Source organism: Lepisosteus oculatus, chromosome 3 (assembly GCF_040954835.1).
Source record: "Lepisosteus oculatus isolate fLepOcu1 chromosome 3, fLepOcu1.hap2, whole genome shotgun sequence".
In the NCBI taxonomy this organism is placed as follows: domain Eukaryota; kingdom Metazoa; phylum Chordata; class Actinopteri; order Semionotiformes; family Lepisosteidae; genus Lepisosteus; species Lepisosteus oculatus.
Window position 1 is genome coordinate 62,062,666 of NC_090698.1, and position 17,227 is coordinate 62,079,892.

The 17,227-nt window shown below is 35.8% G+C and overlaps 1 protein-coding gene across 1 annotated transcript; it reads right to left on the reverse strand.

Annotated features, from left to right (window-relative positions):
• Positions 1-5,893: 5,893 nt before the first annotated feature.
• On the reverse strand, positions 5,894-16,359 carry isca1 (iron-sulfur cluster assembly 1). Its single transcript, XM_006626565.3, has 4 exons — positions 16,182-16,359; positions 11,482-11,535; positions 9,781-9,886; positions 5,894-7,920 (listed from the first exon to the last, which is right to left on the reverse strand). The coding sequence occupies exons 1-4, from the start codon at positions 16,260-16,262 to the stop codon at positions 7,772-7,774; spliced, it is 390 nt and encodes a 129-aa protein (XP_006626628.1). The 5' UTR covers positions 16,263-16,359; the 3' UTR covers positions 5,894-7,771.
• Between the last annotated feature and the right edge of the window lie 868 nt (positions 16,360-17,227).

A 17,227-nucleotide genomic window follows, 5' to 3' on the forward strand; every position in this document is an offset into this window, starting at 1 on the left:
TACTTCTTACTTTTTTACATTGGTCGTGCTGTGTCTTTCACTTACTATCGGGGAATATGCATTAAACCCCCAGAATGTGACTTTTGACCATACCTCATGCCACATTTTATTTTTGCATCTAAAAGAAAGTATATAAAGCATAAAAAACACATATTGTCCTAAAATAGCTTCAAATTTGTGAAAGTGTTTTTGTCAGGTGCACCATCATTTTTTCAGTTGATCAGTCAAATCCTAATAATGAGGTGAGTCTATGAACATAAAGGAAAAGTGTACTTAATGCTTTGACTTTAACTTACCAGATTGAGGAAATGACAGTGCTGGTCACATACTGTATAAGGTATCGGCTAAGGAAAAACATATAGAAACAATGATGTTGAGAAGGAAGGAAGGGTACTAGAAAAAACTTGTATATGTAGGGAAGAGAAAGTGCAAAATTAGAACTTAATCTTCACCCCAACTTCTGTTAAAAAACAGAATAATGCACAGAAGAATGGCACAGACATGCAATAGGTAAATTCATTATACTCATACATATACAGTGTGTTACAGTTATAGGTAACTAAGTCTCTAAGAGTTTAGATAAAGTGTGTTACACCTGGTAGTGTAAACATAACAAGATTCAAAGCAGAGGGGATGTTTGCTGAGGTGTAGGGGGTCCCTAATCAAAAACAATTGTAAAGTTTACCGAGCTGATTAAGATGTGACAAATGATTGTCAATGAACAGTCAAGAAACACACCATATTAGATCACATTAAGACCACAAAGAGGACAGAAGAGAGAGGAGTCAGGAGGAGATGAAACTTGAAGCTTGCACCAGACGAGAGTCCTTACATCCTGATCATGCAGACAAAAACCTGATTGGAGCCAAGTATCTGAGCCTTGCTAGAGAGAGCTTGCTTTTAGGGAACTTGGGATTTCTGGGTAAAAGATACCTCGGTTAGAGATGGCCTTCTCTGCTTAGAGGTGCATTTTTAGAAAGCTGAGATAGACTCCCATTTATTTTGTGGCACCTGGATTTGCAGAGAGAGAGATTTTACCGCAAGTTGTATTGCATCTATTTAAAAGGCAGCTTATCTCTTATTTTTGCCTTTGTAGGCATTATTTAAGAACCTCTAGAGCCTCTGAAAAGAAAGAGAAGGGGGAAGTAAGAATTATATTATAACGACGACATCTGTAAAAGAATAAGAGGTGGTTAGAAAGCCTGGTCTTGGAACAGATCGCTGTGAAGATCGCTGTGAAGATTTCAGCATGGAATAAACCTATTACTTGTTCCAAAAACATTGTTGTCTTAATAAGCAGGGTATACTCGCTTCTGTTTTTCTTTCTTGAATTTCACCAGGCATTGTTGTAATGACATTTTTTTTTCATTGTGCTTGACATTGTTCCAAGTGCAACCACACAGATGTGGCAATTTAGGCTGGGGGTAGACAGCCCTGGTCCTCAAGTACCAGGTTCCTGCGGATCTTAGAGGCACATTTTAATTAGCATCTGAGTAAGACCTGGAAAACACAGTTAATTTAACATTTTATCCACTTAGTAGATTCAATTAAGTCATCCAGGTTGGAGATTGTTTAAAAAACAGAAACAAACAAAGCACTCAAGAATTATGCTTGCCTTTCCCTGCATAGGCAGGTATAATTGCATAAAGCCTTGTTTGTTTCTTTGACCAAGGCCTTGAATAGAATATGTTTTAATGATGTGTGGCTTGCCAATATCACTAACAGATAGGGAAGATAAACAGGGAGCCTGGAGCAAAGGAAACGTGTTAATGTTTTGAAAATATTCAACCAGAAGCCTCCTGTATTTATCTACCTTCTAGCTCACCTGCAGCTAGGCACCTAACACAACACCCATTGTTCCAAAGTTTTGGAACTTTCTATGACAGGTACCACAAAGATTTTATGCACAATTTATTATAATAAATATATATAATATAATAATATTTATTATAATAATTCCTCACTATAATAATTGGATCCTTATTTATTCCTCACTATTGTTCATGTTTTTATTGTCACTAATACAATATATTTAGCTAAAACCACTGTGAACACATCCTCATTTGCAAAAACTGACCTGGTTAGACAAATTGTATGTCTGTGATATTATACCAAGAAAACAGATGAATATGACAATACATTTTAATTGTAACACTTTTTGTTCTTATAACCGATTCGTAAAATTTCAAGTTAGATTACAGGTTTAAAAACTATTAATATTAACACATATAAATTTATTCTGCAAACATCTTTAATAATTGTCTTAATCTTAGAAATTGTTGTATACATGCATTCCAAATATGCTTGTACCAACAGTTTACCTGCTTGCCCTGCAGAAAGATTAGTGGCTGATTACAGAGTTAACAGATACTAAAGCTTCCAAACTCCTACAGAGCACATGAAACCTAAGGGGAACCAATTCCACCCCAGAAAATGAAATCAGAATAACAATTTTCACCAGGGACTGTGTGAATGTAGCATCAGCTATGTTGTGTCCTAATTAAGTCACTATGAAATCGATTTCCAACAATGACTCTAGCAAGGGATTGATCGTCAAAACAAAACCTTCTCTTTGTTTTGACAATAGAAACTCTTCTTTAAGCAAAGAGTTCACTGTAGGCTGTCTGTATAATTCTAGGCACGGTATGTTGCATTTTCCTGTTTGCCCATAATGTAAAGTAAGTTAAAGGGAAATGTATATACTGTTGTCTTTGAAATTCCTTCAAGGCTACACCATAGCCATACCATAACAGAACCAAAAAAAACTAGTCTGTTTATTGATGCTATAGCATTAGAAGACCTAAAACTGTCTTACATTCTGTGTATAAAACAGGTGCTTGCTAATGTCAGTGGAAAGGAGAATTAATGTCAGCTAATTACAGTATGAATAAAAGAGTTAGCCACTGAAAACGTTTCCAAGCATAATGTTTACTTTTTCATGACCTTCAGAATAAAGGGGAGCTGTGCAGTTAAACATCAATGTTATGCCAGTATTTATCTAGCTTCATTGGGGTAGCAAGGAAGCAAAAAGGAAATAAGCCAGCTGATTCAGTCTTTGTGTGGAATGGTTGAAAATGGAAATACTGGAGTGCTATCTGAAAGGTTCCCTGCTGGCATTTAGGAATTAGTAAAGACAAGGTTGAGGGTTTGTATTGATTAATATGGACTGAAGAGCATTTTTTTTCCACTGAAAGCATATGGCATGAAATGTTAAAAGCTTCAAGGGTCAAATGGTAAATTATATAAAAATATGAAATTACTATAAGATTATAAAAATGGTTGAAATGTGTAAGAGGTTAAGGTAGAGAATCAGAGGTTTAGTTTTGCACGATCATGGAAAGAAGGAAACCTTCAAGCATACCAAGTTAAAGATTAAGTTTGTGCATTTAGAAAATACAGTTAGTTGACTTACCTGTCTCAATTAGAACATAAAAAAAGTTTAGTAATGAGAGCAGGCTTTTTGGCCTAGGTTACCAAAAGCTACCCTTTTTAGATGAAGAAATGTTTTTGGTTTTGGTTTTAAATCCACTTCCAAGTGGGATCTGCCTGTGTCCTCTGGGAAGTGTTGCAGTGTTTATCCTGAAGAAATCCACTTAGTAGACTTCTTATCATGTTTCTTTGTAATCTTCACTGTTCAAGACTAAAAAGGTTCAGTTCCTTTGGCTTGTCATGTCATGGCCTTGAATGTATTTGGTTCTGGGAGCGTTACTTACAACTTTTACCTATACATGCTATATTCTGTAGTATATTATGGAGGTGGACTTGGTTGTATACAAATTTAGCTATATGCAACAGTTCTCTCCAATGATGAGACCCTATTGTAATTTAGCGCATTAGTCATTTCCTTTGTTTTGTCTGGAATTTTCTTCTAATCTTTTTTTAATTGTAGGACTGAAAGAAGTAATTTATTTTAACCTTCATTGAACCATGCCTTTCAATTGCTCTCTTGGCTTTTCTAATATGCTTTTCTATGCTTGTAATTCCTTATACTCATTTTCTTTAACCTGGTCATTTCTTCTCCTTTTTTTCCTAAGTGATTTGTTGAACCATATGGCATACTATGTTTTAGCTTTTGAATCATTCACTTTATGGATAAATGTGTTCTCTTGATTCAAGCAAAATTAGTTTCAATCTGTTTAAACTTTATCCATCGATATTCACTGATTTCATATTTCATATATTTGTTCCAATTTTATTTCTCTTGTCTCTTTCTTTCAAATTTTCAGTTTCAAAATATATTTTAAAGAATATCATACTAGGATCAATGTTCCCTAACTAACCTCTTTTTGGTTAAGTAATTAAGATACTTCTCAACTTATCTACCTACTGATCTGTACAATGTAGCTTGTAATATTCTTTAAGAAAATCAGGAATAATACAGAAACAAACACATTCATTTTCTTACTTTACTGGGAGATGGTTTTGTGAGCAGCATGAAATAAGATTACAAATCCTAGCCAAATCATTCAAAATTTCATTATTTATGCACACATGCATTTAGAAAAATAAATAATACAGACAGCAGATTTTAGTTTCATGTCATTTTGATAAATTTATCATTTATGACTAACTGTGCTATATAATATTTTATGACATGGATATGTTAAGTCAGCACACTCTCACTTTCTGGCTCAAGCCATCACTGATAACCCACAATCTGGGAGATTATGAATCATGACACCTCACTAAACTGGATGGGGATGATGGTGATGGTTGTGCAGATGTGTTAAATCACTACAGAACTATAGCCATAGTTATTGATAGTAACTTGACTGCACAGCACTACAGTGATCAAGTCCTGTGACTTCACCTCCTGTGAGCTCCTATGAAAGATATCCAGTAGTGGTTACACACACTACTAACACCTAACTACTACAACTAATCTGTTTTTGAACTAATGTTCAGTAACTTGTCAGTGCAATTGAGGCAAAAAAGTGAATAAGTCATCAGTGAGACATTTCTTCTGATGCTTGATATATTCACAAGACAATTTTTAAATTATTTTTAGTAAGTGATTTGATTATCGCAACAGAATAAGTTAAGGCTTGTCATGTCTCATTTCATTACTATTAATAGAATTACTCCCTGTATAGTATAAAAAGTAAAGGTCTACCAAAAAAAAGCTTCTCATACCCTCAGAAAATGGCATGTATTTGTGGAGAAAATTCAACAGGATCCCTGTATCTGCTGATTTCAATCATATTCTCAGTCAACTTTTTTCACTTCACTTGAGCAACATCTTTTACAAAATCTTCTACGCCCGCTGAGTGGGATCAGATCAGTCTGTTGCTGGTTTTCATCATTTTCTTTCACTTTGAAAAGAGAATCACAGTCACAGCAGTTAGTATTCCTGTCTTGGAGACCTGTCTTCTGTATGGCGTTCACACAGTCTCCCTAATATCAGGTAGGTTTTTTCCAAATGCTCAGCTTCCAAAGGCATTTTGGGTTATTTTGGGGTGCAAGGACTGTGCACCCACCATCACCCTTTCTCAAACTTTAAGGAAGTAAGACCTGTGGAATCTAAATGTTAACGTGAAGAAAAGACAAGATAAATAAAACCTTTAGAGATCATATACATAATTCTAGTAGCATGCCTATACATCCAGAATTCTTCATCTGGCTCATGACAATTTTTTTTTTTACATTTGTACAGAACTGCAACTGAATATCCTTCCTAGTGGAACTGGAAGTCATGTTTTTCTAGCTAGCGAAAGAGAACCACTTCAAGACCTGGCCTAAGAAAGAAGCTGCTGTTTTTAGAGACTGCCTCCTCTAAATAACTGACTCTCTGAACACAAATTGAGAGTTAATTATACAGCTTCCCGTCTGTATGCCAATATACACCTGAATAGCATTCTCCTACAGAAGTACAAAGTAAGCAGTAAAACATAAATGGAGACACTCTCAAACTTTATTTAACTATGACAATTTGTAAATACACATACACATTATAAAGTTACAATTCTGAAGTTCTAATAACATATTTAATTCAACATCTTACAGTACTGGCTCCTGAATGTTATTTTACTATTTGTATGCAAGGAATATAATAATATTTGTGCGTTACATTTACAATTTACATTCCTTACAAACCACTTATTCACAGCATATCACTGTTGCCGTTTACCCTACATCACTGTTTACACAAGAAGTGTGTACATTAAAACACTTTGAAAGAATAATTTGAAATAAGTAATCAATTATACAGCTTTTAAATGAGGTCTAAGAATAGGCTTTTGTTTTATTACTTTTCATTGGTCAAGCTGTTGACAGACTTGGGTTAAATTATTAGGCTGTGTTTCTCATTATTAAATTTGCAAATCAACAGATAATTAAAGGTTTTACAATTTTAGATTAGGTTGTGTGTTTTAGCATTATAAATCATGCACACCTGGATGTTTTGAAAAAAACTTTAACTGCTTCTTCAATTTTATTGTTTTTTCTAACCGGTTGTTGAAGTCAACACTTTACGATTAGAAACACACAAAGGGCTGCAAGAGAGTATTTGGCGAAATCATGAAAGCGTCTTTTCTTGATTTCAAAGGAACAGACAAAGTAAAACATCAAGCACTGTGCGTTCATCTCAATTCTGAAACGTGGATCCAAAATAAATCTGCCACTGCTGAAAATTGTTCTCTATGGTAAGAAAGTAAATCAGATACCAAGATTTTAAGATTATTCTCCAGAAACCAAATCACAAAAAAAGAGAACAAGCTAGAATATTCTTTTTTGAATGATAACTGTTCAGACAATCATATTGTTTTGTATTTTCTTAGGTACAAGAAGATTGCAGATTGTTATATTTGTATAACTATATTTGTATTAAAATGTTAATAATTTCTACACAGGAAGTAAAACCATCCTAATATGTCTCACTATATATAGAGGAGAATTAATTATACCACATTATATAAATGATTTATAATTCATGTTAATGCTGCATAATGCCGTCTAGCAGTTATAAAACGTTTTTTTTTAATTCCACACTTTTCAGAGAAAAAAGAAGATGCAGGGAAAAGGATAAAAAAGCAAATCACTCCCACATCCAATATATATTCCAAAATCACCAATTGTGCACTCTAAAAATGTCTTGAGATTCTTGACAGTTCTCCCCCCACAACAGAGTACAGAAATACTTAAATTAGAAAGAGAAGAGGAGATCGTGTAGAAACGGATTTCAGCTTTTGTAAACTGTATGCCAAAACAATTTCAGATTTCTGCATCTACTGCCTTCCAGATACGTAAAAGTTTGATTTTACCGTAATCGTGATTTCATCTGCAAGTGCATATAAGCTTACAACTTACATTTTGCAAGCCACCTTCTCTGGTTTAAAAGAAGGCATGGCAATGCAGGCTATAAACAAAACAGATGAAAAATCAGTTCTACACTGTTAGGTTTAAGTTGAAATAAACACAAATAGCTGTCCAACTTAACCATGCCTCTGCAAGAGTAAGACATTCAATTTAATACAAAAGTAAACTAGAAGAGGTAATACTACAAGCCATATCTTGCAAATAAACCCTGTATAATTAGTTATTGATATTATTTAACAACAGCATGTGGTATAAACATTTTAATCTTTTATGGTACTGTTAGATTCTCATACCTGTAGTTATTTGTCTCTTCGCCATTTAAGAGCAGGAAAAATATTAACAGATTGTAGGAAAGATGTGTGTGTAACCTAAGAAGTCAAAAAAGGAAAAGGACTCCTTGCAGTGCAGTGTATTTTAGAACAACAGGACATTGTCTTTGGATCAGCAAGATGTGTTTTCAAATGCTGAAGCTCTCCCCACATCCACAGGTGCCTTTGATATTTGGGTTATTAAAAACAAACTCGCTTGACAATTTGTCTTCAACATAGTCCATTTCTGTTCCTAGAAGAGTAAGCTGGGCCTTTTTCTCAATGAAAACCCTAACGCCTGTAAGAAATAAAAAAAAGATAAAAATGTTTTCAGATTTTGTTTCAGATGTACCAAATTCTGCTGAGTCAGTTTCCATGTATAAAACCAATTAGTCACATCTACTAGAGGAAAATCATTTTTTTTCCACTCTGCTTCTAATTGCAATGACATCCAAGACTGTAGACTGACCCGAAGGAAAATTACATGACTATGTAGAAGGCCTTTATCCTACAATGCGTGAGTCCTTTTTATTGTTCACAATCGAAAATGCATTAATTTCCTACAATGAAACTAGCTACAGGCAGTGGACAAAAAATCAAAACACTATCATTAAAGCACTTAATAGGGCGTTCGGCCACCATGATCGGCCAGTTCAGCAGGTATGTGGATGCAGCAAAATGGAAAATGGCATTTGGCTGAGCGATAGTCACTTCATTACAGCAAGAAAAACTGCTACTGAATGTTATATGTCATGTATTCTGCAAGACAAAAGAATTCAATAAAAGGTTGGAAATCCTGTAATTTACAGTCAGTGAATTACGGGACGGCACATCCTGTAATGCAGTGACTGACTGCAGGCCAGTCTAAACACTGCGCTGCTATGTTAGCTCAATTAAGGGTAAAATCGCACAAGACCCTCTCCTCCTCCTCTTTTGAACAACTTCCCGTAACACCTCTGCAGAGTTCTCAGTGGACAGTTTTTGACTAAACCAGCTGATCATACCCCACTGAAACCTGTACCTTGCGTTTAGAATTAATGAAAACATATCATGACCCTTGAGTATTCACTTCCCAGTATCTTTTGTAATTTGCTAATGACAGCACCTTAGACATTGCTGCTCATGAAACATCAGCAATTGGGTTGCCTTGGACTCCTTTTGCAGTTATTTACATGTCCCACATTTACATAGGCATTTCCATTTTTTGTTCACTTCTGACTTGCTTTAGCAATATATTTTACATAATCAATATAATTTGTGTACTGCAGATGGTATATGGTAGTTACTGCATGTAACTGTTGTATAAAACCAGATTATCTGAAAGACTTACAGCAGCAGTAGAGCCTGAGGTATTTTTCTGGTTTAGTTTTGATTTGGAATGATTACTATGAAATATTACTAAAGGACAAATACCAAGGTAATTATAAGAATGTACTCTGTTGTCAATGTATTACATTTTACAATTAAATGCCACTAAGGTCTTGAAAACAATAGCACACATTTTGTTTTCTTTATGAAAGTTTAAAGTGAAAATTTACATAGGTAAGCTACTTTTAACTTGATCTAATGATTCTCCCAGTCAAATCAGTATCTGTGATCAATTATATTTCACCATTCAATCATGTGATGGCTTCATTAGAGTACTGTACAGAATCACTGTTTACATTGAGGATCTTTGTCCACTAACCTAAGTATCAAATGTACCTCAGTCAGAAACAAAACACAACAACAAAGATGTTTAGCTTAGAAACCTTCCATTTCATACTCGTCCTCTCTTTATAGCATTTAAAATCACATTAATATTCATAAAACATACTGTTGTATCTTTATTTCAACCAGCTGTAAAAGTTAATAGCCAATTCATAGTCATGGCACATGGAAACTAAGTTGTCAAAATGTGATGAATATATGTATGTTTTTCTTATGAAAACTGATGTTACACTATGGTAGCAAAGTAAAGACTTTTGTTTAAAGAGTTTAATTATACATTACTAACACAGAAATCTGCTGATGAATATACTAATTAAGGAACTTATGAGTACACTCATAATGTTATAGAGAATCCTCAGCACACTACAGAGCATCAAAACAGGAAACAAATTCTCAATCAATACTACTCATATAACAACAAGTGTCGTTGAAATATAAATAAGCTTACCATCCTGAAGTACTTCTTCATCTGCTTTTCCCTTTTCCTTTGTGTAATCCAACGTATATGAAAGTCCATTACATCCTCGAGTTCGTACACCTACTCTTAGCCCAACCTATTTCAGGGCAAAAGGAAAACTTTTCATGTTGCTTCCTGCAAACATTTTTCAATATAGTTGCATTAATTATCCTTAATCTAGAGTGTGATTACTGTACTCAAGTGGCATGAGAAACAACAGAAGTAACCCTATGAGAACCTGCCCTTCTAAATTCCCCTTTCAGATCTCACTGTAAATGAGCACCATCAAATAAACCAAAAGAAGTTATCAATATGTAGGGCTCTGCATTGTTTATGTCAGTCTTAAAATTCCACTGACCTTTTCCTGAATACTCTACTCTTTTAACTAGGAATCATTCTCAGATATATTTGTATCAGAATTTAAGCACAAATCAAAGATCTTTTCCATAATGAATGTCATTTTAGAGAGGATAAATAATAACCGGTCCCTGGTATACTTTGGTCAGAATGAGTGTCCAAACCATCAACTGGTGGAGTAAGAATGGAATAGGAAAAAAAAACTACATCACATTTTGAAACGTTTCACTCATTTTCATTTAAAGTACCTTTTGAAAGACTGAAGCCCATGTCTCTTAATTAAAAAATCTCTCAACAATTTGGCAAAACTAATCAATATCAAGGCAGCAACCACCATACTTCCATCCATTAATTTTCTTACCACTATATCCAATACAGGGTCGCTGGGGAACTGAAGACGTTCCCTGGCAAGCAACAGGTATAAGGCATGACACACCCTGGATAGGACACCAGTCCATCAGAGGGCAGACAGACACAAAGACATTGAGGCCAATTTTCCCAAAAGCCAATTAAACTACCAGTATGCGTTTGGGCAGTGGTAGGAAACCCATGTGAGCAGTGGCAGAACATACAGACGAGACAGAGATAGCATCCCAAGTCCTCCATGCTCTAAATCTAGATAATTGATTAATTGGGTTGAAGACCTCTATACTATGTTTAGTGCTATGCTAATTTTCCATAATTAGATGGTAAATTTAACATTCCAAAGATTAATCAAATTAATTAAAAGAGCACAGGTTAATGAAAATCAGCAATATTCTAAATTAATGTTTAAGCCATATTGTATATTTAGTTATATGGTTATAGTAAGATCTTATGATAGCCATCATCTGTATCTTTACTAGCCTAATACCACACTATTAAGTCAGTGTTTGGTAACTTTGCTTTTTTCTGGTCAAGGGGAAGTGTTTCGATGAGATATTACTATTTTTTTATTTAATGACAATTCTAGGATCACATTTAAGAAACACACTTTTACGACCCTTACCATACTTCTCTCAATCTGCTGTACACTAGACCTGAAAAGGTCTGAAACTGAATGTAATTAGCATAACAATAATGATTCACATATAATCTGTGTGGTGGAAACTAACTGAAATTAGAATACAGCTAGGAATGATGGTGGGATTGTAGTGTATTTAGCTAGTATGCAATTCACACTTACTATGCAAGTAAATGGAATTGAATCATACTGTCACAGGGAACATCTAACACATACACACAGCTTTAACACACCGAACCTTGGTCCGGCAGTTCTCCCTGAGATTCAACATAAAAGGATAAAGGGTCTAGTGTATATGTAGAAGCTGCACAAACAATAATTGTGGTACTTACATAGTCGGGCTTATTCTGAAGAAGTTGTTTTATTTTGTTAACAGCAGCAGGAGTCTACGGCAAAAGGAGGAAGAAAAATATCAATTTATTCAGGATTCAGATAAAAACAAAATAAAAAGCTTTCATCTTTTCACTTCTTTTCTGAAAGCAGTTTTCATTGCTTTTCTGACAGATATCTTCAACTTCAATTAACTTTTAAGATATACAGTGCCTTGCGAAAGTATTCGGCCCCCTTGAACTTTTCAACCTTTTGCCACATTTCAGGCTTCAAACATAAAGATATAAATTTTTTATTTTATGTGAAGAATCACCAACAAGTGGGACACAATTGTGAAGTGGAACGAAATCTATTGGATTTCTGAAACTTTTTTAACTAATAAAAAAATGAAAAGTGGGGCGTGCAAAATTATTCGGCCCCTTTACTTTCAGTGCAGCAAACTCACTCCAGAAGTTCAGCGAGGATCTCTGAATGATCCAATGTTGTCCTAAATGACTGATGGTGATAAATAGAATCCACCTGTGTGTAATCAAGTCTCTGTATAAATGCACCTGCTCTGTGATAGTCTCAAGGTTCTGTTGAAAGCGCAGAGAGCATCATGAAGACCAAGGAACACACCAGGCAGGTCCGTAATACTGTTGTGGAGAAGTTTAAAGCCGGATTTGGATACAAAAAGATTTCCCAAGCTTCAAACATCCCAAGGAGCACTGTGCAAGCGATCATCTTGAAATGGAAGGAGTATCAGACCACTGCAAATCTACCAAGACCTGGCCGTCCCTCTAAACTTTCAGCTCAGACAAGGAGAAGACTGATCAGAGATGCAGCCAAGAGGCCCATGATCACTCTGGATGAACTGCAGAGAACTACAGCTGAGGTGGGAGAGTCTGTCCATAGGACAACAATCAGTCTTACACTGCACAAATCTGGCCTTTATGGAAGAGTGGCAAGAAGAAAGCCATTTCTCAAAGATATCCATAAAAAGTCTCGTCTAAAGTTTGCCACAAGCCACCTGGGAGACACCCCAAACATGTGGAAGAAGGTGCTCTGGTCAGATGAAACCAAAATCGAACTTTTTGGCCACAATGCAAAACGATATGTTTGGCGTAAAAGCAACACAGCTCATCACCCTCAACACACCATCCCCACTGTCAAACATGGTGGTGGCAGCATCATGGTTTGGGCCTGCTTTTCTTCAGCAGGGACAGGGAAGATGGTTAAAATTGAGGGGAAGATGGATGCAGCCAAATACAGGACCATTCTGGATGAAAACCTGTTGGAGTCTGCAAAAGACCTGAAACTGGGACGGAGATTTATCTTCCAACAAGACAATGATCCCAAACATACAGCAAAATCTACAAAGGAATGGTTCACAAATAAACGTATCCAGGTGTTTGAATGGCCAAGTCAAAGTCCAGACCTGAATCCAATCGAGAATCTGTGGAAAGAGCTGAAAACTGCTGTTCACAAACGCTCTCCATCCAACCTCACTGAGCTCGAGCTGTTTTGCAAGGAAGAATGGGCAAGAATTTCAGTCTCTCGATGTGCAAAACTGATAGAGACATACCCCAAGCGACTTGCAGCTGTAATCGCAGCAAAAGGTGGCTCTACAAAGTATTAACGCAAGGGGGCCGAATAATTTTGCACGCCCCACTTTTCATTTTTTTATTAGTTAAAAAAGTTTCAAAAATCCAATAGATTTCGTTCCACTTCACAATTGTGTCCCACTTGTTGGTGATTCTTCACATAAAATAAAAAAATTATATCTTTATGTTTGAAGCCTGAAATGTGGCAAAAGGTTGAAAAGTTCAAGGGGGCCGAATACTTTCGCAAGGCACTGTAATTTCCAACGGATTAGAACATTTATATCCTGTAAACGTCTCTGCATATTAATAATACCCCAAAACATCTCTCCCCAGAATTGGTCCTCTCAATGCAAACCTATGAATGACAAAAGATACTTTCAACTACTCCAAGGAGGAGAGCATAGTTATAATCCCTTCCGCTTTCATGTAAAGAAATGTTTAGCTTTAAGAGCAAAACACTATGACACAATGAAACACTATATACTGCATTAACCTAAAATGACTAATCTTTAAAAAAAAAGTTTGGGATGACATCTCAAATGTTAATTTTTAAGCTGCATCATCTGCTTACCATGACTATTCATAATAACATACAGTACAGCACATTGAAACTGTTTTTCGAAAATGTGGATCAGAAGTTTATCCTTCTCGGGTACAACTGTAGCACAAAAAACAATTCAGACTTGCAATTAAATTGGATTGTAGGGTTTTAGGCAATACAAGAAAAGGAATCTTTTTAGAAAAACATCCCTCCACTGACAAAACAGAAAACATAGATGTAAGCATGATGCAAAAATCATAAGCAGCAAATACATGCCGAAATGTGATTGAACACTGTGGCCAGAAAAATAAATGAATACTTAAAAAAAGCTAAACAAATTGGAACACTGCTGGAAGAATGAAGAAATAAAAGACACCCACAGGAAAATAAATTGGGTCAACACTGGATAAAGCAAACTCTTAAACTGATCGTAAGAGCGAAGATTAAAGCAAAATTAATCCCCTAATGAGGTATGCGGAGAAACAGGAAGAGAAAGATCTGTGAAGAGACCCTTGGGAGGCTTTGATCCAGTAGTGGATTAAAAAGGACTGATTCCCCATGACAACAATAACAATGAGAAATACACGGAGGTCACTCAGTGAATGACAGAAAATACATCTATACGGCCTTCTTTCTGCAAAAAGGGACATACAACATTAGCTCTGATAAAAAACAAGGTCACATTTACCATTACTACTACATGTGCTCTGAGTCAAATGCATTGATATGTTTAGAAACTACTAGCAAGACTTCTATCTAGAACACTTTCCCAAATTAACAAAGGAGATTGAAACACAGGTGCAAACTGCCATGTTTCTGTTATTTTGGACAGAATTTATACCAGTACATATTTGAAGTCACCACGAATAAGCAAGACGCTTTGATATTTATGCACTGACCCCATAATGCTCACCGAAGCTTCACGAGTGAGCAAAAAAGAAGATGTACCATGGATGAACATGGCCTGGGAGATGAAAATGACTGAAATAAATGGCAATTTGGAGAGCCAGATAGTATAAGTGTCCTGCACTAGGAAAAACACTAAAAATCTTTAATTTGCAGTACATAGTGTACACTATTGTGCAAGTTTTGGCAACATAAGGTGAGAGACAAGTCTAATTGGAATTATGGCAAAATACTGAATTATTTATTTACATTATGTAAAATGTATTGACAGCACTGTTTGGGTTAAATACTGTAAATTAGAATGGCATATGCTTAGCAATAATATTATTTATGGTACCTGAAAGTTTCAGGTTGTTGCACAAAGCTAAGGTATGCTTATACGTGATCTGACAACTGGAATCAATTTCCTGTTGTTAAACTCTGTTTATTTTTATTTTTTTAAATACCTAGACATTATTATTATTATTATTATTATTAACCTGCTGGTGGACTGGAAACATTTTTAATTCACTACACACTAATGCGTTACATGTTAAATAATTGCTTTTATTTATTAAATAAATTGGTACCACTGAGTGTGAGGCAAGGCCAAAGTTGTGCGACAGAATGCCATAAGTCAACGTAGTTATTACTGTTGGTATGGGAGGGCATTTGATTCTTAATAAAATATAATCTGTTTCCTAACCACTTCATCCAATATAGTACGACAGAGGAGCCACAGCCTGTCCTGGCTAACAATGGGTGCAAGTCAGGATACATCCTGGATGTGACACCAGTCCATCTCAGGGAACATAGAGACACAAACACACACTCCACCAGGGCCAGTTTTCCCAGAACCCAATTAACCTTCAAGTGGGTTTTTGGACTGTGGGAGGAAACCCACGCAGACACGAGGAAAACTTTAAAAACTCCAAGCAGACAGCACCACAGGAATTGAACCAAGACCCCAACCACTGTGCCACCCAGTAAACTAACAATATAAAAAAAATCCTATTTTGCAGTTTCTTAAGTTTAAGACATTTAAGATTTCACTAAATATAGACGGTTTTGCTCATGCCTTTCTCAGTCATATAAAATTCACATAATCACAATTTCCAAACTGCACCAATCGATAAATACTGTAAATCGATAACACTCCCTCACATTGCTAATTCGATGTGTTGTCAAATCCTCGGTTAATACTCCACCAATGACACACTGACATCCACAAATTCAGTGAAAGTTTAGTTTGTTCAACAGCCAAACAGCCTTACCACGACAACTATCGCTCCTGCCACGAACAGGGTGGGGTACTCTTCTGATTAAAAAGCCACAAAAAAACGTACTGAGGGTAGTTTTAGGGTTGGTAGGAATTAACCACATTTGACCCTTTTCTGAAAACAAAAGGCATTTCTTTATAGAAGTATTTTTGTTATCTGGATTACTTAAATTATATTCCCAGTAAAACCACGATTAATTTTATGATTCAAACAGTGGTATTTATAACAACACTAGCCAGGCCACTACTGAGAAGTAAACTTTTGTGTCCTGCATATGATGTTAAATAATCGCCCCATAATTACCCTATACCGTAGCCAGTGGGTGCGTACGTACAAGCAACGTCAATATTTTCTTCTTAAGACAATTAGCAAAAGATTTGTTTTGCTTAGTACTAGTGATAATAAACACTCACCAGAGTTAATGCAGCCCTTGTGGGGAGCAATTTCCTTTTGCTGACAGCTCTCACTGTAGCCCTTACTATGGAGGCGGACATCTTTTCTCACACAGCAGTGCCCGAGCAAAGCATAAACACTGCGAGAACCCAAACACGCTTGCAGTCCGGAACAGCCCACTCCCTTAACAAGCTGCTGCGCCATAGGAGAATGTCGTCACAGGCAAGCGTCCTGGCCAATTGGCGTCTCGCTTACTGACCCGTCAACTGAGGGGGACGTGAGAAAGTCAGTTACGAAACGTAAATAAACATTATTAAAGAATGTCTCTTTTAAATACTGTTAAAACTGGAGTGATTGAGTGATGGTTTTAAAGACTTGGTTGGAATCTGTCAGTCCTCGTAGGCGTCGATTTGGATTGATTTGACGAGTTGTTGTCAATTTGACTTTTTAAAAATTATCTATTTTTTTTCCCCAGGGTTGCACAGACTCTTTAATACCGAGCATTAAGATTGTAAACAAGAAAATATTCACAATTTGCATTCAGAGTCTGTGTTACCGAGAAGGTTTTGTATTAACCTAGCATTGACGAGATTAACGAAGAGCCGACTCTTCATGAAAAGCCTCAGGTTGAGCAGAACACATTACATAAAATAAACTATAGTCTGAATGACGCCGACGTTTATCAATTATATTTTGTTTCTGAAATTTGATTTTTAGAATATAGATATTTTTACAATCTAAAGACACCGGTCATTATTAGCAGTTTTAAATGGTTAATTCTACAATAAAACGCATGTAAAGCCGGTATGAGATTTTGCCTTGTGGTTTATGTGTTGACCTTCACCACTCTCAAAAGCTGTAAGAAGAATAATAAAAATAAATGATTTGTGGAGCCAAAGTTGCTTTTTCATCACTCATGGTTGAAATTTCTAATTCTTGTCATGCATATTACTATCACATGTTTCTTTTAATTAATCTTGATAACTAGATTGGCTATCTTATAAGGGGTGAGCATTTTTGTGATCCATTCACCACAAAAAACTTCCTTTTATCATAAATACTTAAA

Bases quoted from the DNA above. Each gene is read 5' to 3' on its own strand.
- isca1 (XM_006626565.3), bottom strand. From the start codon at position 16,262: ATGTCCGCCTCCATAGTAAGGGCTACAGTGAGAGCTGTCAGCAAAAGG. The intron at 11,536-16,181 runs GTGAGTGTTTAT...CTTTTGCCGTAG, and splicing joins CAAGGGCTGCATTAACTCTG to ACTCCTGCTGCTGTTAACAA. The intron at 9,887-11,481 runs GTAAGTACCACA...GCCCTGAAATAG, and splicing joins TTCAGAATAAGCCCGACTAT to GTTGGGCTAAGAGTAGGTGT.